The 27,512-nt window shown below is 42.5% G+C and overlaps 1 protein-coding gene across 4 annotated transcripts in view; it reads right to left on the bottom strand.

Moving 5' to 3' along the window:
* The window catches only part of CDC14B (cell division cycle 14B), a gene marked incomplete at its 3' end in the record, with an annotated part of 185,714 nt that overhangs the window by 90,893 nt on the left and 67,309 nt on the right, over positions 1-27,512 (bottom strand). The window contains exon 1 of one of the 4 annotated variants that reach the window (XM_082245533.1): positions 11,132-11,316. The exons of the other annotated variants lie outside the window; for them this stretch is intronic. Within the exon in view, the coding sequence (XP_082101659.1) occupies positions 11,132-11,180 (49 nt within the window). The 5' untranslated portion in view covers positions 11,181-11,316. Of the gene's footprint in view, positions 1-11,131; positions 11,317-27,512 lie in introns of those variants that run through there. 4 annotated transcript variants of the gene reach the window in all.

Below are 27,512 nucleotides of genomic sequence, written 5' to 3'. Positions count from 1 at the left end.
TTTCCTTTGACATAGCACTACTATTGGGTAGCAAGTAATAAAAAAAAAAAAACAAAAAAAAACAAAAAACACTTTAAAATCTTTAATTTTAGTCCATAAAAATCAATGTTTCAAACTTCACTTGATGGGCTTAAATCATTACATTTTATTGTGTTTATTAACTTTGATATTAAAAATCCGCTTATCCAATTTATATACCTATAAAAAAAAAAAAAAAAAAAAAAAAGAAGGAGTTGTAAAGGCAGGTGCTTTATCTGAATGCAAAAAAAAAAAAAAAAAAAAAAAAAAAAAAAAAAAAGGTGTGTAGCAGCCCCCCCAATGCTTACCGGGGGGAGGGGGGGGGGGGGGGCTCGATCCAGCAATGTCCGACTGTCAGCCGTCTGGGCCACCACTCCTCATTGGCTAACTGACTAGTCACCCAAAAGAAGTTCTGGAACTTTTCAGGCGACAGGCGTCCTGCGATTTTACCGCAAAATCGCGCCACAATTGGGGTGCCATTAAAAGTAACGGGATCGCAGGAGTCTCATGATTTAGAATTGCGGCGATTACATCCGCAATCTGGGACGCCTAGGTGTGAACAGAGCCTTATACGACTTTACAGCATTTTAAACTTATCCAACAGCTTTTACGATTACCGCGCACATCACACTCACAGTATGCAGCAATCTCTGCTGTACTCATCTTCTGGACTACAAGTTTTATGATCCCCTGGATTCCAGGACCCACCATCAAGCCATAGGCTATATGGGTTAGCACGCTTAGATGCTTGCTTCCAGCTAGGACTAGATTTAATGCTGTGTGTCGACTCAACACATGAGCCCGAAACCTGTATGGAGGCAAGCCACTCGCCTGGCTCCTCCCAGCTGCTGATAGACTTCTGCAAGAGACTGCGCTGTCCCTGGTGATATGATACAGAGTGGCACTTTCCCTGGCGGGAAGTTTGGACAAGCTCCACTGATGGGTATATGCAAGTAAATTTTTACCAGTGTATTACTTGGGCATCATGGTGGCTTAGTGGTTGACACTCCTGCCTTACAGCACTTGGGTTCTCAGTTCAACTGACCGTCAGGACACAACCCACACACATGAGAACATGCAAACTCCAAGCAGGTTGTGTCCTGACGGTCAGTTGAACCGAGAACCCAAGTGCTGTAAGGCAGGAGTGTCAACCACTAAACCACCATGATGCCCAAGTAATACACTGGTAAAAATTTACTTGCATATACCCATCAGTGGAGCTTGTCCAAACTTCCCGCCAGGGAAAGTGCCACTCTGTATCATATCACCAGGGACAGCGCAGTCTCTTGCAGAAGTCTATCAGCAGCTGGGAGGAGCCAGGGGAGTGGCTTGCCTCCATACAGGTTTCAGGCTCATGTGTGAGTCGACACAGCATTGACTCTAGTCCTAGCTGGAAGCAAGCATCTAAGCGTGCTAACCCATTTAGCCTATGGCTTGATGGTGGGACCTGGAATCCAGGGGATCATGAAACTTGTAGTCCAGAAGATGAGTACAGCAGAGATTGCTGCATACTGTGAGTGTGATGTGCGCGGTAATCGTAAAAGCTGTTGGATAAGTTTAAAATGCTGTAAAGTTCCACCACATCCCAAAAGGTGCTCTAATGCAGTGGTCCTCAACTCCGGTCCTCAGGGCCCACTAACAGGCCAGATTTTAAGTATTACCTTGGGGAGATGCAGACTAGAGTACTGCAATCACTGAGCAGAAAATGATATCACCTTGGATGGATTTCAGTTATCTTGCAAACCTGGCCTGTTAGTGGGCCCTGAGTTGAGGATCACTGCTCTAATGGATTGAGATTTGGTGACTCTGGAGGCCGCTCGAGTATAGTGAACTCATTGTTATGTTTAACCACTTACCGCCCGCCCGCCGTCATATGACGGCGGGACGGTGCGGCTATTATCCTGGGCGGAAGTCATATGACGTGACCCAGGAAATGCACAGCAGGCGCGCGATCGCGGGCGCGCCGCCGTGCACTGCCGGTGTCGGGGTGTCCCCGGGACACCCCCCGTCACCGGCAGGGGGGAAACAGCCACTGGGCGTGGCTGTTTCCCACGTGATCGGCTGTGTTCCAATGACACAGCCGATCACAATGGAGGCGGCCGGGAGATGACCGCGCATGCGCGATCGGGAGCGCGCAGCGCGGTCATGTCGGTGGCACCGTGTTCCGTAGGAACACAGCTGTCACCGGCAGTAGTAAACAGTCACTGATAGTGACTGTTTACTATGTGATCGGCTGTGAATCCATTCACAGCCGATCAGAAAATGTAAACAAAGAGCAGTAACTCAGTGTTACTAGCTCTTCTCTCCTCATACAGTTTCCAGTGTGAGGGGAGAAGAGCTAGAAGCAGTGAGTTACTGCTCTGTGTACCTGCAAAAGTAAAATCACACAAATAAAGGTCCCACCACACAGTCCTCAGCCCCCCCCAATGTCACCTGTCACCCAACAGTCACCTCATCAGTGCCCAGAAATTGACACCCATAACGTTCACATGTGAGCGCAGCGATCGCGGGTAGAATCACCGCAATTCTGCCCGCAATCCGGAAATCATTGCAAATTGCGGGACGCCTGTGCGTTGCCCGTTTTTTGCAATAGCACCCCAAACGCTGTGCGATGTTGCCACCATTTCCGCCTGCCGAATCGCGGTAACATCGCGCAAACATCGCATGACGCCCAAAAAAGGTACAAGAGTTTCTTTGGGGCGTCATGCGTTGTTTGCGTGATGTTACTTTGATTCGGCAGGCGGAAATCGCAGCAACATCGCACAGCGTTTGGGGTGCTATTGCAAATCACGGGCAACGCACAAGCGTCCAGCAATTTGCAATGATTTCTGGATCACGGGCAGAATCGCAGTGAATCTGCCCACGATCGCTACGCTCACATGTGAACGTAGCCTAAAGTTCACCGGTCACCAGAGACTGCCATCAGTACCGCCGTGCACCATTGCCCGTCACGTGTCACCCATCAGTGACCATCGCCTGTCACCCCATCAATCACCGTCACCTGTCACCCCATCAGTCATCGTCACCTGTCACCCCATCAGTCACCGTCATCTGTCACCATATCAATCATCATCACTTGACACCCCATCAGTCATCGTCACTTGTCACCCCATCAATCATCGTCACTTGTCACCCCATCAATCATCGTCACATGTCACCCCGTCAGTGATTGTCATCTGTCACCCCATCAGTCATCGTCACCTGTCACCCCATCAGTCATCGTCACCTGTCACCCCATCAGTCATCGTCACCTGTCACCCCATCAGTCATCGTCACCTGTCACCCCATCAGTCATCGTCACCTGTCACCCCATCAGTCATCGTCACCTGTCACCCCATCAGTCATCGTCACCTGTCACCCCATCAGTCATCGTCACCTGTCACCCCATCAGTCATCGTCACCTGTCACCCCATCAGTCATCGTCACCTGTCACCCCATCAGTCATCGTCACCTGTCACCCCATCAGTCATCGTCACCTGTCACCCCATCAGTCATCGTCACCTGTCACCCCATCAGTCATCGTCACCCCATCAGTCATCGTCACCCCATCAGTCATCGTCACCTGTCACCCCATCAGTCATCGTCACCTGTCACCCCATCAGTCATCGTCACCTGTCACCCCATCAGTCATCGTCACCTGTCACCCCATCAGTCATCGTCACCTGTCACCCCATCAGTCATCGTCACCCCATCAGTCATCGTCACCTGTCACCCCATCAGTCATCGTCACCCCATCAGTCATCGTCACCTGTCACCCCATCAGTCATCGTCACCTGTCACCCCATCAGTCATCGTCACCTGTCACCCCATCAGTCATCGTCACCTGTCACCCCATCAGTCATCGTCACCTGTCACCCCATCAGTCATCGTCACCTGTTTGCCATATGCATGCAATCACTTACTGACCGCCTAACGACTATATGCGTCGGCCATTAAAAGCTAAATACTGGGGTTATGGCAGCAGATAGCCCCCATAACCCCGGTATTTTTTGAAACGGCGGGCGGTCGGCTTTCAGATAGGGTGGTCCCAGTGGCGGATTCGCCGCGGAATTACCCTTACGGTGCAGGGGAAGAGGTGCCCCCCCCCCTCCTGCCGCGTCCCAGACGTTTTCCCAGCTTACCGGACCCGCCGGCAGCGGGGAAAACTATCCGGTCCCGGATCCTCAGAGACAGGAAGTCGAGTGAGGGCAAGATGGCCCTCACTCAACTCTATGGTCTTGGAGGACCGGAGCTACGTCAAAAGATGTTGCCTAGCAACCGGTTTAAAGGGCCGCTTTTTTTTTTCCTCTTTCAACAATTTTTTTTTTTCTTTTCTTTTTTAGTGTAGTTGTGAGGTGTGAGGTCTTTTTGACCCCAGATCTCACAATAAAGAGGACCTGTCATGCCTATTTCTATTACAAGGGATGTTTACATTCCTTGTAATAGGAATAAAAATGATCAAAACATTTTTTTTTTTTTAAAACCGTGTAAAAATAAAAAAAATAAATAAAATAAATAGGAACAAAAAAAAAAAAAAAAAAATTAAAGCGCCCTGTCCCCGTTAGCTCGCGCGCAGAAGCAAACGCATACGCAAGTCCCGCCCACATATGTAAACGGTGTTCAAACCATACATGTGAGGCATCGCCGCGATCGTTAGAGCCAGAGCAATAATTTGAGCCCTAGAGCTCCTCTGTAACTCTAAGCTAGTAACCTGCAGAAATTTTTAAAATGTTGCCTATGGGGATTTTTAAGTACCAATGTTTGGCGCCATTCTGTGAGCATGCGCAATTTTGAAGCATGACATGTTGGGTATCTAATTACTCGGCGTAACATTATCTTTCACATTATGGAAAAAAATTGTGCTAAATTTACTGTTTTCTTATTTTTTAGTTCAAAAAAGTGAATTTTTTTCAAAAAAAAAAAAAAATCGCATCTGGAAGACTGCTGCGCAAATATGGTGTGATAAAAAATATTGCAACGATCTCCATTTTATTCTCTAGGGTCTCTGCTAAAAAAAAATATATAATGTTTGGGGGTTCCAAGTAATTTTCTAGCAAAAAAAATGATTTTAGCTTGTAAACACCAAGTGTCAAAAATAGGCCCAGTCTTAAAGTGGATAAATGGACAACTTTGTGTAAAGCGCTACTTGGATGTTAGGCCTATGTGTGTGGCCAGGCTGTGAAAAAGTGTTACACATGTGGTATCGCCATACTCAGGAGGAATAGCAGAATGTATTTTGGGGTGCAATTTTTGCTATGTACATGCTATGTGTTAGAAATATTGCATAAATGGACAGCTTTGTGTAAAAAAAAATGTGTTTTCATTTTCTTTCCACATTTTCCAAAAACTTGTGGAAAAAAATGACATATTCAAAAGACTCATTATGCCTCAAAAATTATACGTTGGGCTGTTTGCTTTCCAAAATAGGGTCATTTTATGGGAGTTTCCATTGTCCTGGTGCTCCAGGGCCTTCAAAAGTGCGATAGGTTGTCAGGAAATTATATGTGTAATTTGTGCTCCTAGAATGCCGGACGGGGCTACTTGAATGTTAGGCCTCTGTATGTGGCCAGGCTGTGAAAAAGTCTCACATGTGGTATCGCCATACTCAGGAGGAGTAGTAGAATGTGTTTTGGGGTGTAGTTGCAAGTATACATGTGCTGTGTGAGAGAAATAACCTGTTAATATGGCAATTTGTAAAAAAAAAAAAAAAAAAATAATCTTCATTTTGCAAAGAGTTGTGGGAAAAAATGACAACTTCAAAAAACTCTCCATGCCCCTTATTAAATACCTTGGAATGTCTACTTTCCAAAAAGGGGTCATTTGGGGGGTATTTGTACTTTCCTGACTTTTTAGTGTCTCAAGAAATGAGATTCAGTACATCAGGTGTGAGCAAGTGTGATCAATTTTCAATGATTCGCACCATAGCTTGTGGACTCTATAACTTTCACAAAGACCAAATAATATACACTTACTTGGGTTATTTTTTACCAAAGAGAAGTAGCAGTATAAATTTTGGCCAAAATTTGTGAAGAAAAATGACTAATTTGCAAAATTTTATGACAGAAACCAAGAAAAATGCGTTTTTTCACGATATTTTCAGTCTTTTTTTATTTATAGCACAAAAAATAAAAAACCCAGTATTGATCAAATACCATCAAAAGAAAGCTCCATTTGTGTGAAAAAAAGGACACAATTTTTGTATGGGTACAGTGTTGCATGACTGAGTAATTCTCAGTCAAAGTGTGAGAGCGCTGAAAGCTGAAAATCGGTCTGGGCAGGAAGGGGGTGAAAGTGCACTGTAGGCAAGTGGTTAAGAAATCAGTTTGAGATGATTGCAGCTTTGAAACAGTGCATTAGTCTGCTGAAAGTAGCGCTCAGAAGATGGGTACACTTTTCTAATAAAGGGATAGACGGGTAGGCCGTGGCATTTTAAACAATGCTCAAAGTGTGCCAAGAAAAAAATATTCCCTGCACCATTACACCACTACCACCAGCCTGAACCTTTGATACAAGGCTGAATGGATCTATGCTTTTATGTTAACGCCAAATTCTGACCCTACCATCTGAATGTCGCAACTGAAAGGGAGACTCAGACCAGACAACGTTTTTCCAATCTTCTATAGTCCAATTTTGGTGAGCCTGTGTGAATTGTAGCCTCGGCTTCCTGTTCTTAGCCAAGTGACACCCAGTGTGGTCTCCTGCTGCTGTAGCTCATCTGCTTTAAGATTTGATGCGTTGTGTGTTCAGAGCTAGTATTCTGCATACCTTGGTTGGAACGAGTGGGTATCTGAGTTACTGTTGCCTTTCCATCATCTCAAACCAGTCTGCCCATTCTCTTCTGACAACAAGGTATTTTCGTCCACACAACTGCCGCTAACTGGATTAGTTTTCTTTTTTTTGGACCATTCTCTGTAAACCCTAGACATGGTTTTGTGTGAAAATCAAAAGTAGATAAGTGGTTTATTATTATTATTATTATTATTATAATAATTATTACGAGTGCCGGGAACTCTCCTTTTAGGCAAGACCATAGACCTAAACACACCATGCCAACATTGTTTTAGAGATACAGGAACGTACCATTAGCAATTATATGTGTATATAAAGCTTTAACCATTAAAGCCACTCTTATCTTTGTTTTTTCCTGCGATGAATACAGTCAAACTTGGTTTAGTGCTGGCCTAATGGGTCCCAGTGCTCGGCTTACAGGATAGGTCTCCTGAAGTCTTCACCTGCCTCCTGATTAGAGACAAGTGGTTTCGGAGTCAGGATAGGCAGCATCTTCTCCCCCATCCACTAGCCAACCTAACAAAGATTGCTGCCTGATTTTCACATGGTCAGTTTAGATGCAACCTCATATTATTATTATTTGTGATTGATTACACATACAAAGGAGCACGGCTGTAAAAAAAAAAAAAAAAAAAAACCCAGTATTCAAACTTGCCAAGCAAACACATTCAGTATTAAGTCAGAGAGATCTGATCCAGCAAGTTGACAAGACTTCTATCAACTGTATGAGAATGTATGTATGTATGTATGTATGTATGTATGTATGTATGTATGTATGTATGTATGTATGTATGTATGTATACACACTTTATTTTTTTTTAACATAGTGGATTACAATGATACATTGTCATTAACCTCAATAAATTAGCCCAGGTTCACACTAATGCGACTTCTAATGGGACTTCAGTTGCACAGCATCCCATGACAAGGGAAATCTCATGGTGGCCAATAGTGCCCGTTCTAATCAATGCGACCCAGAATGTTGCCATTTTGGAAAAGTTTCCTGCACTACTTGCACTGATGTAGCAATGTTCAATACTACAAGGCCTTGTAGAGTAGACTATGAAAATTTGTACCACATAATTGCGCTATAAGGCCTCTTTCACACTTATGCGACGCGATTTTGACGCGACTTTGCCGCGATTTTGAAAGCTATGGCTCAAAACGCAATCAAATCGTGGCAAAGTAGTGCAGGAACTACTTTGAAGTCAGTGCAACTTCAAAACGCACTGATATGAATGGGGCTCATTGAAAATAATTTAAAACGACGTCATGCGGTTTTGCGGTCCAAATCGCGGGACAAGTCGCACTAGTGTGAATGGGGCCTAAATCTCAAAGTCACATCGCAAAAAGCGTGAACTGAGCCTTACGAGCTGCAATCATCCCCCAGCTGACAAATATTCCATAGAGTTTCTATTTACACAAGACTCGTCACTCAATAACAATTTACAATGGAGAAAGGAGCATGCAAACACGCTGACTGAGCTACTAAATCAGTACGCACGTCACGCACTTTGTAGTATTAGAACAAGCCTTGATAAATCAGCCAAGTATTTTTAGTATGTTTGATGCTGGCTTCTAGACTAGCGATGAGTCAAGGTTTGGAAACTTCTACCGCTGTGAAGAGGGAACAATGGAGGCTTCCAGCTCTAACAAGGGATTTGGCTGAGACTGCAGGGAAAAAGGAGAGTAGAAAGAGACAAGAAGTCCCATCTCACGTAACCTTAGATCTTGGTTACAATTCCAAGGACAAGCCAACAATCACTCACACAGCTAGGCTGGTACAAGTGACCTTTGTGACACAAGGTATGAAGACATGTAGGTGTGGATTTTGGCAAATATTAACCAATTCCAAACCACAAAGGCGAAAACCAGAAAAAAAAAAAACAAAAGTCAAGTCTACCTTTGAAGGTATTAGTGTCCATTCACACCGCAATGTGTGCGTTGACATGCATTTGCATGCTGCTTCAAATTTTTAAAATGCACTGCAATACTTTACATTTTTCTTTTAAATCTGTACTAAGCTTTATTTGAAAATAAAATAATCAACTATTTTGACTTTTGCGTTTAGGCGAGTTGCTAAGTTTCTACTTTTTTTTCAGCGCAGGACAGTGCACATCACCACAACGTACTGGTGTGAACTGCTACTAAAATACACTGCACATCAATGATGGAAGGGGGTCTATGTGGTCAGCCCTCTAAGAACCGTTATTGGTCCCTTTCATTTCCTAAAGTGTGCCAATACAATTATCAAAAAAGTCACCTATTTAATAAGGTTCCAAACAAATCAGGAGGTGCGACTGCTATATATATATATATAGTATTTCCAGGCATTGCATGTAGGGCAGACCATTAATTTCAATGGGCTGCCCTATATGCGCAAAAAAAATAAAAAAGTACCTGCACCACTTTAAAGTCACATTGCCTCAAATTTTGATGCATGCAAGGTGCATGGAGGTGCCATTAAGGAATAATGGCATCAACCTGTAAAAAGAATAAAAAGCATTGTTGTGTATCCGCAAAGGTGCAGGATATCCTTGCATGCATTCCCACAACACACTGGTGTGAACAAAGCTTCAGAAACTTGCTTTAGGCTTTGTTTAGGGTGGCAAAAATGCATGGTTGAGCTTGTTTTTGCTGCCAACCGCCTTTCAGCTGCAATAGGCAGTGGACGTTTACATGCCTAGGCCACAATGCTTTGCGCCCGTGGCAAAGTTCACCCAACAGGTGGCGGGCACCAAATAAATGCCTGCCAAACGCTACACATTCAAGTAAATCGGGAAGCATGCGAAAAAATATATTTAGCACGTTCCCCTGCAGGGGGTGCACGCCACCAGGCTGCTCCTGCTGAGATTCTTCACAGTAGAGGCCAATCTGCAGGTGCCAGGCACTCAATGTCCTTTGGCACCCGGGGGGAGATAGGGATGTATTCTGTATCTAGGGACTGGACTCTTTCCCTAGTGAAAGCAGCACATGACTGTACATACAGAAACAAACACTGGGCCCTTCCCAGCCAGTGTCATTAGTACAGTGACAGTGCATATTTGTTTTAGCACTGATCACCATTAGTGTCACTGGTTCCCACAAAGTGTCTGATTGTTCGCCGCAATATTGCAGTCCTGCAATAAGTCATTGATGGCTGTCTCTACTAGCATAAAAAATTATATATTGAATGGGTTTGTAGATGCTATAAAATTTGCATAAACCAATCAACATACGCTCACTGGGATTTTTGTTTTTTAAAATACCAAAAATATGTAGCAGAATACACATTGGCCTAAATTTATAAAGAAACAAAACAAAAAAAATATTGATGTTTTATAGCAGAAAGAGAAACATAGTTTTGTTTTTTTGCCAAAGTTGTTTGTCTTTGATTATAGCGCAAAAAAAATAAACGCAGTGGTGATCAAATACTTTCAAAGGAAAGCTCTATTTGTGTATGGTGCTGGGTAAAGTAACAGCGCTGCATCACGAAAAATAGCCTGGTCATGAAAGGGGGAAGGGGGGGAGAGAGAGAATCTTCTGGAGGTCAGGTGCTTAAGGTGACCATACGAAGATTGTTCGTTTTAGGGTTCTGTTCATATATTGGTGTGCCGCCCAAAAAAAAGTACAAGAACTCTTGGATGACAGGCGTCCCGCAATTCTGTTTTCGCAATTTTACAGCGATTCGTCGGGCAACAAACGCGGCAAAATGGTGCTGGGTTTGGGGTGCCATTGCAAGCCACAGAAATTGCACGGGCGTCCTGCGATTTGCAATGATTCGGGATTGCAGCGATCCTGCCCGCGGCCCGATACGCCAGTATGTGAACAGAGCCTGATACACGATTGTATTTTCAGCAGAAGATCAGAGCAGAAGCTAGAAAAGATAAGTAAATGATTTACTCCTCCTATCAGATTTTCAGTCCCGAGTGATCAGAATCGTTTTGATTAATCAGTTCTGCTTTAAATGGATGACTCAAAAAGTGTCTTTTTTGATAATCCATAGATCTGATTGCACCATCTGACTGGGGAAGAATCATTTGATCAGATATTAGTATGGCTTCCAATGGGTGCTCATACACTAAACCTAAACAATCTGATTGTACCATTGATCAGATAGTAACATGTATGGCTTCCAATGGGTGCTCATACACTAAACAATCTGATTGTACAATCTCCCTGATTTATCAAGTGCAAGGCCTGTCTGAGTGAACTTCTGGAAGTTTGTCCTCCAATCACACAGCTCTAGTAATTCTAAAGACGATTGTAAAGTCAGCTTTAAACCAATCCGATCTTCAGGCTGATGTGTCCATCCCTGAAAGTCAAACAGTAAGAGGACAAAACGTGTTTCATCCATAGAACTTACCCTCCAGCACCGTCATCGCATCGGACGGTAGGTCGATGTCCTCGGTCATGCTGGAAATAGGGTAGAAGGACGAGGTATGTGGGCTGATCGTACTCAGGAGGAAGACGTGTGACAGGCTGGCACCAACCCAGACCACAAAGCTCCAGCACCCATCAACTTTCCTCTGCAGATCACAGGCGATGTCTTCCGCTCCCCGTGCCGAGTCCTTGTCAGGGACTTATGATCAGATAACACGCTTCTTCTTTACCCAGAGGAGAGCCTCCGATCCCCATCAGTCCCACTACAACACACGCCGATCACCGCCGCCCTGCAAACACAAGTCCGGTTTGTTATGGATCCGAGTCTTGCAAACAAGGAGTCAGGTGGGCGTGGCACGGCGCTACGCCTTCCTCTAGCTGCCATCAAACCTCCCTATTGGCCCCCGCCCCAGCCGTTGTTAAAAGGAATGCGTGTAGCCGCCAATAGGGAGCGCCGCTAAAGTTTAAATGGCCAGGGTGGGGGCGGAGCCTGTCTCCACCCCCTGTTTAGCTGGCTCTTCCACTCATGTTCGCACGTCTATTAGTTACATAGTTAGTTACATAGTTAGTCAGGTTGAAAAAAGACACAAGTCCATCCGGCTCAACCAATAAAGGACAGCACTCGCCCAACACACAATATTTTCCACTACAGCCCTGCCTGGAAACATAGTGGCTTTCCAAACAGCAAACTCCCATAGTTCCCAACATTGCTTCATCGGAAGGGCCTGTGCCTCTTCTAGAATCCCTTTTAGCTTCAGTCATCCCTATTTTTATTTTGTTTTACTTTACATGCTTTTTTTTATTAAAATTTTAAAAGTATAACAATTTATTCATTGCATTCCCAAGTGCATAAAGAATGTTAAACATACATAGATCTATGGAAACATAGGCTTAAAGAGGAAGTAAACCCGCTGAATAAAATGTGAAAAACAAAAACCTGTAAAGACAAAGGCATAATGAGCTAGTATGCATCGCATACTAGCTCATTATGAAGTACTTACCTAAAAACAAAGCCCCCGCAGCGCAGACAGAATGGCCAACATTTTCGGTCGTCCTGCTTCCTGGATCGCGTCCTCCGGCCATCTGATTGGCAGGAGGCGTGATTAAATCACTCCCGTGCATGCGCGCGGGAGCCGCCGTTCCCGGCACTGGGCTCTGAAGGAACGGCACGGGTGGTCGTTCCTTCAGAGCGCATGCGCCGATGGCGTCATCAGCTGCATGCACTGTAAATATCTCCAAAACGGTGCATGTTTAGGAGATATTTATAGCACCTATAGGTAAGCCTTAATGTAGGCTTACCTGTAGGTAAATGTCAACAAAGGGGGTTTACACCCACTTTAATAAGTATTCCAAAAAATGCAGGTTGATGTTGAATCAATTTAAACATATATAGGAACAGTAATACCTATTGACCCCAATGGGATCATACTGTCAATAGGTAAGATCCAATGGTAGGAACAAGAAAAGGGGATGAGGGGGAGGGGGGATACAGAGGGGAAGCTAACTTCCTCTGTACAATATTTAGATAAATTGCAATTAATTCTTGTTGAAGGTTTTCAGGTAATTGGATGCTTTAGGGTGAGCTAGCCAGGTTCCCCATGCTTTAACCAGTTCTGGACCGGAAGGATTTGCCCCCTTAATGACCAGGCCATTTTTTGCGATTCAGCACTGCGTTACCGTAACAGAAAATTGCGCAGTAGTGCAACACTGTATCAAAATATAATTGATGTCCTTTTTTCCCACAAATAGAGCTTTCTTTTGTTGGTATTTGATCACCTCCGCAATGATTATTTTTTGCACTATAAACAAAAAAACAGCAGCATAAGAGCCGGTTCACATAGGAGCGACCCGACTTGCCGGGGCGACCTGTGAAGTCGCGGTGCACAGCGCGCACCGCGACCTCGGAGCGGCATGCACAGATTTCATATCATTGAAGTCAATGCAGGTCGCTCCAGGTCGCCTCAAAGTAGTACAGGACCCTTTTTCTAAGTCGGAGCAACTTGTGTCGCTCCTATTAGAACGGGTCCTGTGCTAATCTATGGCCGGCGACTTGTCAGGCGACCAGGTTGCCTGACAAGTCGCCCCAGTGTGAACCGGCTCTTACTGTGAAAAAAAAACAATATTTTTTACTTTCTGCTACATAACATTCCAAAAAAATGTTTTCAAAATTTTCCATCCTTTTAGGCCAATTTGTTTTCTGCTACATATTTTTGGTAAAAAAAAGAAAACACAATAATTTGATTGGTTTGCGCAAAAGTTATTGCATCTGCAAACTAGGGGAAAGATTTATGTCATTTTTATTTATTTATTTATTTTTACTAGTAATGGCGGCAATCTGCGATTTTTAGCAGGCCTACGACACTGCGGACAGATCGGATCCCCTAACTGACTTTTTTGACACTTTTGGGGTGACCAGTGACATTACTACAGTAATCAGTGCGAAAAATATGCACTGTTACTGTAATAATGACATTGGCAAGGAAGGGGTTAACACTGTGGTGATCAAAGGGTTAGATGTGAGCCTAGTGGAGTGTTTTCTAACTGTGCGGGGATGGGCATGTGACATGACCACGGAGACCTATGATCCTATATAGAAGGATCACAGGTGCTCTGATCATTTTAGAGAGAAGCTGTTGTAAACACAGCTGACCGTCCTCTCTCAGTGGCGAGCGATCACGGGTGCCCGGCGGCAATCACGGCCGCCGGACCCATTTATCAGCATTCCCGCTGCCTAGGGGGGGGCAGGAGCACACTGGCGCACGCTCACCCCCCAGCACCACACGCGCGACTGACGTAGGGCTACGTCGTTTCGTGTCGCCGAGCCAGCCTGCCACAGTAAATCTGCAGCAGGTGGTTAATGTACTTTGTGGTGGAAAGATTCTTATTTGCCAACATCAGTTCATATTGAACATGTATATTTAGTCTCAAAACTAACTCAGAAAGGTTGGGAGCTATATTGGATTGCCACAATTTAGCTATGGTGAACCTGGCTGCTATTAGAATGTTGGCAACAATAATTCTATGACAAAGTGGGTTTATATTAAGATTAATTCCCAGTAGGGCCATTGCAGGTGTGAGAGGTGATAGGTTTCCATTAAGGGATGCTATAAATGTCGATACTGCATTTCAGTCATCCCTATTTTTGATCTGATGGGAAGACCTCTTATGGTGGCCATACTTGGTGCAATAAAACCTAGAGATCAATGTCAGATTCCTCAAATCGGCAGGAAGGGGATACTGCAGATATGGATTGGACTAGATATTTATTTTATGAGTTGTTACAACATTTTAACGAACTGCCTATTGCTGCGCAACATGGCACTTCTTTTTCTTTACTGGGTTTCAGACACACAGGAGCAGAGGGGGAAATTGCATGCATTCCTGTTCAAATTGCCTGCGATTCTTTGCAGTGCAATCTGTGGCCATTCAATTTGTATGTATGCAAATCACACCACAAAGTATAGATGAGTACTTGATCGAAAGTATGGGTACTCGTACTCCCCGATAAAAAACAGTATCAGTGCATTCCTAATTATTATACAAGATTTATATAGTGCTAACAGTTTGCACAGCACTTTACAACGCGAGGGCAGACAATACAGTTATAATACAATTCAATGCGGGAGGAATCAGAGGGCCCTGCTCGTTAGAGCTTACAATCTAAGAGGGAGGGTCAAATGACACAAAAGGTAATAACTGTGGGGGATGAGATAAGCTGATTGAGAAAATAAATTAACAGTTGTCAGGTGGAGGCAGGATAGGCTTCTCTAAAGAAAGGGGTTTTCAGTGATCATTTAAAAGTAGACAGGGTAGGAGATAATCAGACAGATTGGGGTAGGGAGTTCCATAGGAGAGCTCGGGAGAAGTCCTGGAGGCTAGCATGGAAGGAGGTGATGAGGGAGCTAGATAGTAGGATGTCTTGGGAGGAACAAAGAGAATGATTTGGTTGGTATTTTAAGACTAGGTTAGTGGTGTAGCTGGGGGCTGAGTTGTGGATGGCTTTTTAAGTTTTTAGTATTTTGAATTTATTTAATTGGATGAGTGGAAGCCAGTGGAGGGATTGACAGAGAGGAGAAGCAGACACTGAGCGGCTGGTGAGGTGGATGACCCTGGCAGCAGCATCAATAATGGACTGCAGGGGGGATAGCGTATGTAAAGGTAAGCCAATGAGAAGGAAGTTGCAGTAGTCGAGGAGAGAGATGACTAGGGAGTGAATTAGAAGCTTTGTGGTGTCACTGGTAAGAAAGGGGCATATTTTTGAGATGTTGTGGAGGTTGAGGCAGCAAGCTTTGGACAGTGATTGGATGTGGGGCCGAAAGGATAGTTCAGAGTCCAGGATAACATCTAGAACCTTGGCAGGCAGGGATGGGTTGATAGTTGTGCCATTGATCTTGACAGAGAAGTCAGGAAAAGAGGCAGTGGGGGATGGAATCTGAACCTGGTTTTGGAGATTGAGTTTGAGGAAGTGGTGTGACATCCAGGCTGATATGTTCATTGGTAAATTGGTGATGCATGTGGAAACTGATGGAGTAAGCTGAGGGAGGGGTAAGTCAGTCAGTTTTATCGCAGGGACAGGGTATGCCTAATAACTGAAAGCATGTATAAAGGGTCATCAAAGGTCAAAGACAGACCACCTTTCATTTGTACCTAATAGAAATAGATGATGCCCAAAACAGGGATATTTCACAGATGACCCAAACTGTCATTAACAACAAAGAAAAAAATAAACCCATATAATATGAAAAATATCCCGAAATATTTTATTACATAGAAAATAAAACAAATATAAACTCAAACTGAAACACAAAACCACAATAAAAAAAAATGAAGGCCAGACAAAAAAATAAAAAAAAAATGATTAAAAACAAAATTGAATTTCACTTAGAATACTCAAGGCCAGCATGTACACAGGTCACAAAGCTTCAATCTCACAAAAGACCATTTGCAAAAAAGCATAAAAAATATATTAAAAAATATATTAAAGTGGTTCTCATCTCAAAAGTTTTTTCTTTACCTTAATGTATTCTGTGCAATTCAGATTAATATTATTTAGAATGTTCACAAATCCCCAAATAATGGTTCAGTGTCAGTCCAAAGGAGGAAAATATCATCTATGTACCTGTGCCATGATAAAACATGGCACAGGTATATAGAGAGGTCCTCCCTGGACATAATGTCCCACTCCAATTGCCTCCAGGTACAGGTTTCCATAAGTACCTTGTACCTAGAAGAAGTTGGAGATATTGAACAATAACACACTGGAGAAAATATATCAAAGCTGGAGCAGACAGAATCTGGAGCAGCTGTGCATGGCAATCAGCTTCTATCTTTAGCTTGTTCAGTTAAGCTTCGAAAATGAAAAATGGAAGCTGACTGGTTGCCATACATAATAATAAAATATTGTGCTCATGTTCAAAATATCTTGTTCATCAAAAAAATGGTTATTGTCCTTGCTCCTTGTTCATGAGAAATGGAGGAGTACAGAGCTTCAACATCCAAACCAACTATATGGCCTCTATCTAGACTATTAAGTATACTGATTAGATAAGTGATGTCCTTCCCAAAGTTGAGTTTTAAAGTCCATGTACAGACTTGCTGTCTCTGTTGGAGCTCTTCTACCAGTGACAACGGGTCATACTGGTGGATTTAACGTATTTTTGTGCACTTTGGGAAGGGTGTAAAAGCTGGGGTTTTAGAAAAATCTACCTTAAAAAATGTAGGCGTACCCTTACAAATGACATCTCTTTCCAACAATTTATAAATCAGAGAAACTAAGACTCCATGCACACTAGCTGTAAAAAAAAAAAACGCTGGATGAAAAATGCTGATAATAGCATTTTTGTTCCAGCTTCTGGAAGCGTTTTAGTAGCATTAATGTTTTATTAGCATTCTTACAGTACATAAAGAAAAAAAAAAAACTGTTTTAAAAAAAAGCTGTTTGGAGCATTATAGTATAGTACCATTTAGGAGCGTTTCGTATTTTTTTCTCTGCTGGGAAAACGCTCCCAAAAACTCTACAAGAACAATTCTTTTCCTACTCCTAGACGCTGAAGTGCAAAAAACACTAATAGCCTAAAGTAGTGTGCATAGACACATAGGATAACACTATTAAGCTTTTAGGAGCAGAAAAATAATGCTAATAACAGCTTCTAGGAGCTTAAAAAAAGCTAGTGTTCATGGAGCCTAAATCTTTTTTCCTTTTACAGAAATTCTGGATTGTGCAACTCTGTATTTTTTAGGATTCTCATCCCCATTTGTTCATTCTGAATGGATCCTTACTACATTCCCCTAACAAGAATGTTTCTAGATTTCTTTAGATACTCTTTGAAAACATAGAAACAATGTTGACAATTTGTTCCTAATTTTTTTCCCCTAGTCCTAAACAGAGTATACAATATCCAATGGGAGGTGACTAGGATCGCCTCCTACTACTAATACAAAGGGAAAGTAAGTGAATTTTTGAGGTAAAGCCACTTCCACTCTGGGCCTAAATGAGACCATAGATTTTTTTTTCTTTTTTATGAGTGATTATATTAAGGAACACACAGTATATATTAATATAAAGTACTATATATACACTGCATCAAAGCACCACAAATCAAAAATGCCATTTATTTTTAATATTAAAGGCAAACTCACCCATCCATTTATGTCTCTATGCCTTATTTTGCTGAGAAATCACTTTGAAAACCACCCCAATAGCATTTCTGGCCATGGCCATCTTAACTAAGGGCAGATGAGTCTCTGGGGGTGGGGGGTGTTTGATGCAGCTGGGAAGGGTGGATGCCAGTGGAGGGGGAATGGGGTTGCTGGGGAGACATAAGTGTCAATGATGATTGGGGAGGACATGCTGTAACAAGGAAGGGAAGGAAGACCAGGGACCAGCAAGCCAGGGGTTGTGGAGTGCACTGTAAGTGGGGAAGCAAAGCATTAGAAGCATGCTATGCAGAAGCGCGAAAGCATGCTTTGCAGCAATGGGTGGGGGCAGAAGTTGGGCAAAGGGAGTATCAAGGAGCATGTAAAGGAGGAAATGACATAGATCTACCTGAAAGATCCTTGCTTTGAGGCAATGGAGCCTGGAACCTAGAACCTGTGCAATAGGGAGCCTGGGAGTTTCAAGGTGGGGTGGTCATGCAAGGGAGCCAAGAATAATGTGCAGGAGAAACGAAAGACAGGCTTCTGCGTATTGGAGCAGGGGTTGGCTGAGGAATCCGGCTTCTATGCAGTAGAGTGGGAATGACTTGAGGGTGCAGGAGCAATGGGGGGATAGAAATTTGGGGAGAGCTGTGCTAAAGCAGGGAAAGGTGGAGAGTTGACAGTTGTCTTAGGGGGACAGTAGAAATCTGTTTTTGGCTAGAATGTGCAACAAGCAGAAGAGATGTGGGATCAGGAGGAGATTAGACAAGATAAGTACAATTCACCAATCCCCCCCCCCCCCCCCCCCAATGGCAAGACGGAAGTAGAACTTACACACTATTATATTATGGTAAGATATACTTATATAAACTTTAAATGCAGTTTGGTGTTTTTGTGTTAAAGAAAAATGTCCTTTTATGTAACCCGTATACACACCCCCTTCAGCCAGCCGATATAGAGAACTCCAGCAAGCAACTACTGATTTTTGAGATGACAGATAAATCTCAGACCTCTTGTTCTCAATGAGAGATCTACCTATCTAAGTTAAGCCTAGCCCTCTGGGATAATATATGTCATTATCCTAGTGTGTTGACATGCACAAGATTTTCAATAAGGCAAAGAGTAAAGTACAGCAAGCTATAGCAATAAGAAAGTATAGGTATCTGTCCTCACTGATATGGCATTTATAAGCTAAACTCGAATTGCCAAGTGTATATTATTGCCATCTGGATATAACTGCTGTTTGCAATGCACTGAATAACCTTGACAAATAGGGCACGTGTTTAACCACTTCCCGACCGCCAGCAGTACATATACTGCAGAAGGTCGGCTCTGTCCCGCGAAATTATGTAACTGTACAGCGCTTAGCGGGATTGCGAGTGGGCACAGGGGAAGCAGATCTGCGGGTTCGGTGACTGTCAATGGGCACCCGCGATCGCTCCCCATGGAGACAGAATGACGGTCAGCCGTTGTAAACACAGCAGACCATTCTCTCAGGAATCAATGCAGATCTCCTGTGTTCCTCCTACTTAGGAACACAGGTCTCTGTGTTCATTCCATAAGACCACCCCCCACACAGTTAAAAAGCACCCCCTAGGGACATTTAACACTTTGATCGCCCCATGGTGTTAACCCCTTCCCTGGCAGTGTCATTAGTACAGTTACAGTGCATATTTTTAGCACTGATTACTGTAGTAATGTCACTGGTCCCCCCAAGAGTGTCAAAAATGTCAGTTAGGTGTCCGATCTGTCCGCCGCAATGTCGCAGTCCCAATAAAAATCACTGATTGCTGCCATTACTAGTAAAAATAAATAAAATGACATAAATCCTTCCCCTAATTTGTAGACGCGATAACTTTTGCTCAAACCAATCAATATACTCTTATTGGGAATTTTTTTTACCAAAAATATGTAGCAGAATACATATTGGCCCCAAAATAATGAAAAAATTAGATTTTTAATTTTTTTTTTTATTAGGAATGCTACAAGGCAAAAAGTGAAAAATGTTTTTTTCTTTTCAGAATTGTCGCTTTTTTTTTTTTTGTTTATAGCGCAAAAAATAAAAATAACAGAGGTGATCAAATACCACCAAAAGAAAGCTCTACTTGTGGGAAAAACAGGACATTAATTTTTGGGTACAGTGTTGAATGACCGCGCAATTGTCAGTTAAATTAACACAGTGCCGAATCTCAAAAAATGCCCTGGTCATTAAGAGGGAAAACCTTCCCGTTCAGAAGTGGTTAAAGACAATGTATAGTGATTTCGTATATATTTTTTATTATGGTTAGGTCTAAAAAAATAGCTTAACATTTTTTATTTTTTAGTCAAAAAAAATAAATTGTATGTCTGAGAATTCTGGGTTTCTGTAGAAAAAAAAAAGTTAAAATCCTTACAGGTGTGTCACTTGAAAGGAATCCAGCAGCATATTTGCTGCATGATACCCCTCTATCCATCAAAAATATAAACGCTCATTGTTAAACACCTTCTTAATGCTGCCAAAGCCTACATCCCAGCTATGTGGAAACAGACCGTGCCTCCCATGAAAATGCAATGGTTGGCCAGGATTCCAGAGATCCACACATGGAGAACCTTACTATGGCCATAAAAGACCAGGAAGACATTTACTTGCAAACCTGGACTCCATGATTGTTCTACAAAGATCAAACACCTCTAGCTTCTCAATATATGAGATAGTTATGCATCTCATAACCACCAGGAAACTAATTAACCCTTAGCAGACGCAGAAAAGGGGAAGGACTACCCCTTCCCCCTCTCCTACCCCCTATCTCCACTCCTCCTGGGCCTCCCTCCTTTTCTTTCTCTTTCTCCTCTTATCTTCTCCCCCTGCCCCCTCTCCGTTATCCCAGGCAGCATAGTCCAGACAGGACCTATCTACCCTTGTTCTTACACGCCTTAGTAGTTGCCCCCATCCTATACACTTTACTAAAAATTAGTACAAGGAAAAGGCAACTACAATATTCTGATTCTTGTTTATAGACACTGCAGTACCTTTACAGGTTAAGGTTGGCCCACGACTGTATAAATGGAAGCCAAAGTCAGGAAGCCGCGTCAGTACTAAAACAACACAAGAGATGATGCTGAGGATGGAATTGGGTGGAGACACCTTTTAAAGGTGGAGGTAGCAGATGAGCCAATCAGAGAAGCTACTGCGAGTTAGCCCGTGAGAGGTATTGCCTAGCAGCAGATAAGCACGTCTAACATAGGCTTGTCAGTGCAGGTGTTAAGAACAGGTGGGACATCTATTCTTCCTGACAGTCCCTAACACCAATTGCAACTTGAGCACACTTAGACCTATTTTGGAGCTGCTGGTGTTTGGGACTTCTTGAAAGTACATATATTATATAGTCCCCTACTATAACTAAGAGTTTATGGGGCTCCAATGTCATGACCACTGAGAATGTGCTACATGGTATCCACAATCTAAGACCATTTTTCTTACATATCCTTGTGAGCAGTTGGCTATACCACCAAAATCATCATTAAGGACCAGAGATGTATAGTAACTAAGTAGAACTACTTCACTACTGTACTTAAGTACCGAAAGGCGGTATCTGTACTTTCCTAGAGTAGAATTTTTTTCTCCTACTTCCACTTTTACTTCACTACATTTTTTCGATGATTTCAATACTTCTACTTCGATATTTTTTTTGTGCTGCATAGTTACTCGTTACAGTTATAAAAATTACCACTGGCAGAACAGTAGATGGCAGGTTTCATGAAGCTCAGAAAAATGTGTATAATGTCATGTGTAAATCAGCGCATACGAAAATAAATGCTACTGTATGTATAAATAAAAGCTGCTATACCAAATCTTTCCACTAAAAAGAAAATATGAAACAAACAAATTTTGATTGTCCTTTAGGTTAATCATTTGAAATAATAAAAAACAATATGATGTTCAAACTTTTGACTTCTTTCTTTAATAACTACATAACACAGTACGTAACTACATACACAAGTACAAAAAATGTTGAATACTTTAGTACTTCTACTCAAGTCACTTTTTGATCGAGCACTTGTACTTTTACTCAAGTATGGGTTTTGAGTACTTTATACAACTCTGTTAAGGACCCAGCTGCATGAACCTCTGTTAAGAAATATGAACTTAATGGATCCTTCTATTGGTCCATTCACAAAACAGTGCCCCTTTAATTATATATCCAACCATTGGCAAATCATTATTCATGTTGTGCACATTTTGAAACTCCAGACCTCATCATATAGTCCACATGAAAAGAACGAGAATGTACAGTATTTGTAAAGGAGCTACCTAAAGTTCTGAATGATGACTACATCACTAGATAAATATGTACTGTATGTATCTTAAAACATGTGAGCATACACTGGCATAGTTGTACAATGATTACACATGAGTATATTCAATAACAGATGAACTGCTTATATAACCAAACTTTCCATTCAGCCCAAACAACATGGAAAATTGGTTGTAGTATAATATGTACACACACACACATATATATATATATATATATATATATATATATATATATATATATATATATATATATATATATATATATATATATATACACACACACACACACAGTATCTCACAAAAGTGAGTACACCCCTCACATTGTTGTAAATATTTTATTATACCTTTTCATGTGACAACACTGAAGAAATGACACTTTGCTACAATGTAAAGTAGTGAGTATACAGCTTGTATAACAGTGTAAATTTGCTGTCCCCTCTGGGGGGGTCATTTTGTACTGCATTACAGTATATTGCATTGCACGTTATAGAAAATTACAGAGCTGCAGATTGAATAGGAACATGGGCGTAGGAACCGGGGGGGACACATCCCCCCCAGTAAATAATGCGGGGGGGACAGGTATGGTGAAATCCCCCCCAGAGCACCAGGGTGACACCCGGGGCCGGCCGCCGGACTTCCTCCGCCGCTCGCTGCGTTCACTGACACAGGAGAGAAGGAGGAACTGTTCAAAGTCAAAGCAGAGCATGGGAGAGAGACTCACTGTCACTCACGGAGCCCTGCATACACAGCAGGCGCTGCCGGAGTTGACTGTGCTAGATAATGAGAAGGCGATTGATTGCTAGGACCGCCTAGCAACCAATCACCTGCTCTTTAACTAGCAAGGTTAACTTCGGCATTTCCCGCTGACCGCTGTGTATACAGGGCTCCGTGAGTGTGACAGTGAGACTCTCTCCCATGCTCTGCTTTGAACAGTTACTCCTTCTCTGCTCTCCTCCTAATAAGGTAGGAGGGGGAGGGGCGATTGTATTGTAAAGGTGTTCTATTGGGGGGGGTCTGCATTGTAAAGAGGTTTTATTGGAGGGGGGGGTCTGCATTGTAAAGGGGTTTTATTGGAGGGGGGAGGGGGTCTGCATTGTAAAGGGGCTTTATTGGAGGGGGGGGGGGACTGCATTGTAAAGGGGTTTTATTGGAGGGGGTCTGCATTGTAAAGGGGTTTTATTGGAGGGGGGGGGTCTGCATTGTAAAGGGGTTTTATTGGAGGGGGGAGGGGGTCTGATTTGTGTGGGTTCCTACATCCTTGAATAGGAAAGGTAATTTTAATACCATTCAACTACAATATGACTTGTGCCGCAATTCTATATGCTATATTATTTTTTTTTTTTCTATTTGCTATTTTTTCCCCACAAATTGGAGTTATCCTTTAAGTATACAAGGAGGGCTGGAAGGGTTGTTTAAAGGATAAGTCCACCTTTGGGAACATGTTATATGTTCCACCCAATTTTAGGGTGGAACATGTTCCCAGTGCTGCAGTTGCTGCCCGCTACTCCCCCCCCCCCCCGTGACAGCAGCACAGGCGCCAGTTTTTGAAAGCAGCATGGCCGTGCGGAGCTCCGCCCACACGGCCGCATCATTCATACACAGAGCTCTGTGTATGAATTAACAACAAGTCCCACCAGCCTTTGCGGCTGTCGGCTTGTAGTTCTCAATGAACTACCATGGAGCAGTGGAGCGCTGTGGTTCATTGAGTCTTCCTGTCAGCGAGTATCGGCTTACCCATACAGGATGTACAGGTAACCCAATACACTGACAGTGTGAAGGAGACCTGCATGCTTTACAGGCTCCGACAACAGAAAAAAATAAATGCACATTTTTTTACCTGCAAGAAGGTGTGAATTCATTATTTTTTTGTGCAAAGGTGAACTTATCCTTTAAAGCAGTTGTAAACCCTTACATATACCCAGTGAAGTGACTAGCCTCAGGTGATGAGAAGAAACAAATCCTCCTACATAAGTTGTACCTGTTTATCTACAGTGTCTTTCCCCTACATCCATTCAAAGTGCAGAACTTACACAGGATCTCTCAGCTCTGAAAAGCAGGGGGGCGGAGAGCTAAAGGTACATCAGTGAGGAGAGCTCTAAGAGCTGATTGGAGGGAAGGGACACACCCCCTTTACACAGCACACAGGAACAGAGCTGTGGCTGTCAATTACAGGCTGTGCCCTCCGATGTCACCATTTTCCTCTTGGTGTCAGGAAAACTCATCAGAAATTATTTATGATGATATAAAATATGAAATTTCATAGATATGCTAAAATGATATACAGATTACAAAACTTCAGTAGCGCAAACAACTTAAAAGGACAATAAAATCCCAATACACCTCTGATAGAGATGCATGCAATTGATGATTAATAAACCGCACAGCTCATCTGCTGTTACTATAAATATAAATCAATAAAACAATAAAAGTTCATAAACATCCAAAACGCTGTCCAATTGATGTGCACTAGTGTCTTTATAGGATCACCCACAAACTCCGCCACCACTGTGCAGACGTATATCAGGCAAAGGGGGGACTCACCAGATATCGTTGCCTACCCACTCACATGGATCAGGCAAATAGGAATAGATATGGCAATTAGGTATATGGTTAGACCCAATACTCCTCTTTCAACCGCCAACTGTCCTCTGATGGAATATCTCCTCATCGGCTCACATGTAGGGGTAGGGTCTCCAGCGCCCTTGGCGAGAAGCTGTATCAGCGCCCCCCCCCCCCCCCAATCATTAAAGAGTTAGATATTCTGTTGTTTGTCTTTTTACGTCAATTTCTATTAATTTTTAATCGTCTGCGTATCCATTAAAGATAATGTTTAGGTTATACAGTCCTTTTTCAATTGTTTTGACTCAGAAACAGATATTGCATATAAGCATAGTAGTCAGATGAGATTAAGGCTAAATAGAGCTTTCTTTTGGTGGTATTTAATCACTACTGGGGATTTTATTTTTTATTTTTTTGCTGAACAAACAAAAAAACACAGTTTTTTTAGTTTGTTATAACATTTTGCAAACAGGTAATTGTTCTCCTTCAAGGCTCCACTAGCGTGATAACGTTTGAATCAAGTGTATTTAAAAAAACATCATACATTGCACTCACTTTTTAGCAGTAGTAAATAGCACATCACATTGTTTAAATCCAAGAGATGTGGCCACCATAGATCCTCCCACCAGCTCCATGCTGGTAAAAGTGATGGTTGGGGACACTCACAGTTCTCCGGTTACTAGGAAGTGGACGCCGTATGGCCCCCCCCCGACACGTTTCGTCATATCCGACTTCGTCAATGGGGCTAGTTATATTACTTATATTACTCATGATGATAGAAGAGGAAGGAAGCAGTAGACAGAAATTACACTTAGTGCTCTGGATTGGGACACATTATAGAGGGATATGGTTTGTTCATATTTCATGTCTGAGGTTTAAAACTACTTTAACTCCTGTCTTCATATATGCCTTGGCTATGCCAACAGTGGGGTCCACTTGCTATAATTCACAAATCTTCCCCTCCACCTAAAAAATTTCCATATAATGACAAAAATGTATGTGTTCCCCCATTCCCTGCTTTATTTTCAATACTATAAAAAATATATACGGGGAGAGTACTAACCCATGATCAAGGGACACGAACACAGAGATCCCACCTATAGAGTCTCAAATAGATAAAATACCCTGTCAGGTGATTTAACTTGATTATACTTTCCAGCATCTGCCAAAAAAATAGTAATTTTGTGTGGATTGACCCATTAAATAATTAATTATCTACTTTTAATTTTGTCATTTATTGCTGTAGGTTAGAATGGCTTTCTTCCCTTGATGCCCACCTTTGCTGCAGGTCGCCCCACACAGTATGACTCAGGGAATAGATGCTGGGACTGGAAGCAGACCCCAATACAGCATCCGGCAATATTATGTTTATTTACATTTTACTACATAAAAGGATCCTTGATTATTTTTTGAGTGCTGTGAAAAGTGGGTTCACGTTCTGCCATTATGTGCAGTGCACATGGATTGCGGATTTTCTTCGGGATTATAAAGCATAAGAAAATAATGTCAAGGGATACAAATTCATGATGCAGAGACAAGTCTAGACTTCAGTCTGTTGTCACAAGATGAAATACACCCACACATCTTCAGCATGGAGAGCAAACATAGCAAAAGGCTCATTCTGGCACTTGGATTCAAGCCTTATATAAAATCATTGTTTACTTTAGAGTTTCGCAAGAAAGTGATCCTTGGTTAGAAACACAGGTGTAAGATTAGTAATGAACACTAATTGAAAAGAAAAATATAGCAATGTTTCCATACAGTCAAGTCTCATTCTGATGGGTGTCTAGGAGGCATATTTATAAAGCAGTAAATTTGACATTCACGGCAGGTGAATTGTTCACCAAAATGTAAAATATGCACCAGGAAGATACATCTGCAGTAAATGTTTGGTGAATTTCACTTTCTATGGTTTAAAAGTATACCCTTAAAGGCCTGTTCGCAATTGTGCGATAATGCATCTTAATGCTTGTGTGATGGTCCAACTCCAGTTTCTACGTGATGCCTTGTGTGAGTTAAATCCTCCTTTAAGTGTTACTAGACCTACAACAGTAAAATCAGTCTGTATATGCAGTAAAGTATGCTTGTTATACTCACTGTGGAACCTAAGAGGTTAATCCCATTTTCCACAGTCCTCATTCCATCTGCTGATAGAACAGATCCTTGGGGGCACTCTGCACATGCTCAGTTTGGTGTGCATTAGTAGAGTTTTTTTTTTTTTTTTATTTGAGAGGGTGCATGTAATCGGCACAGGGCCAATCTGCACTGTCCAAACAGAGGGTCAGGGGTCTTGAAGCCTCATAGGACAGTCCGAGTAGAATGAAAAAACTCCTCCTACAAGCTTTACCAGACAGTGATAGAAGTCATAAAACTGCTATGTACTGTTGATGAGAAAATGTATTTAGCAGTTTATATTTACTAAAATTATTGCATTTCCATGTTCTGTGTACTGTGGGAGAGCAGATATAGTGAATGCAGGGTCCTGGGTTTAGTAAAATTTTAAGTTACTGTATATCTCACATGCTCCCCCACCCAGTAACTGCAGCTTAAAGTGGAAGGTTTCAGTAGCAGAGGTAATGTGCTAGGAGAGGTGTGGCCAGCTCCCGATTGGCAAGCTACAGGTTTGTGATGCACAATTAACAATGCTGTTAGCCACGCCCTCTTCATAATTTCTTCATTAAACTCTACTGCACATGTGTCAAACATAAGGCCTGCGAGCAGAATCCAGCCCTCCAGGTCATTTCAAGTGGCCCTCACATCTCTCCTGCACCTGCAGCACTCCACCTTGTCTCAGCAGTCGGCAGCAGAGAGGAGGACAGAACTCCTCTGCCAGATCCTGTACTTCTTCCTGCAGCCACGGAGATGTTTGTCT

This window comes from Pelophylax lessonae (assembly GCF_965119305.1).
Source record: "Pelophylax lessonae genome assembly, chromosome: 1".
In the NCBI taxonomy this organism is placed as follows: domain Eukaryota; kingdom Metazoa; phylum Chordata; class Amphibia; order Anura; family Ranidae; genus Pelophylax; species Pelophylax lessonae.
Note: the sequence above shows the minus strand (reverse complement) of the source record. Positions and strands in the feature narration are given on the sequence as shown.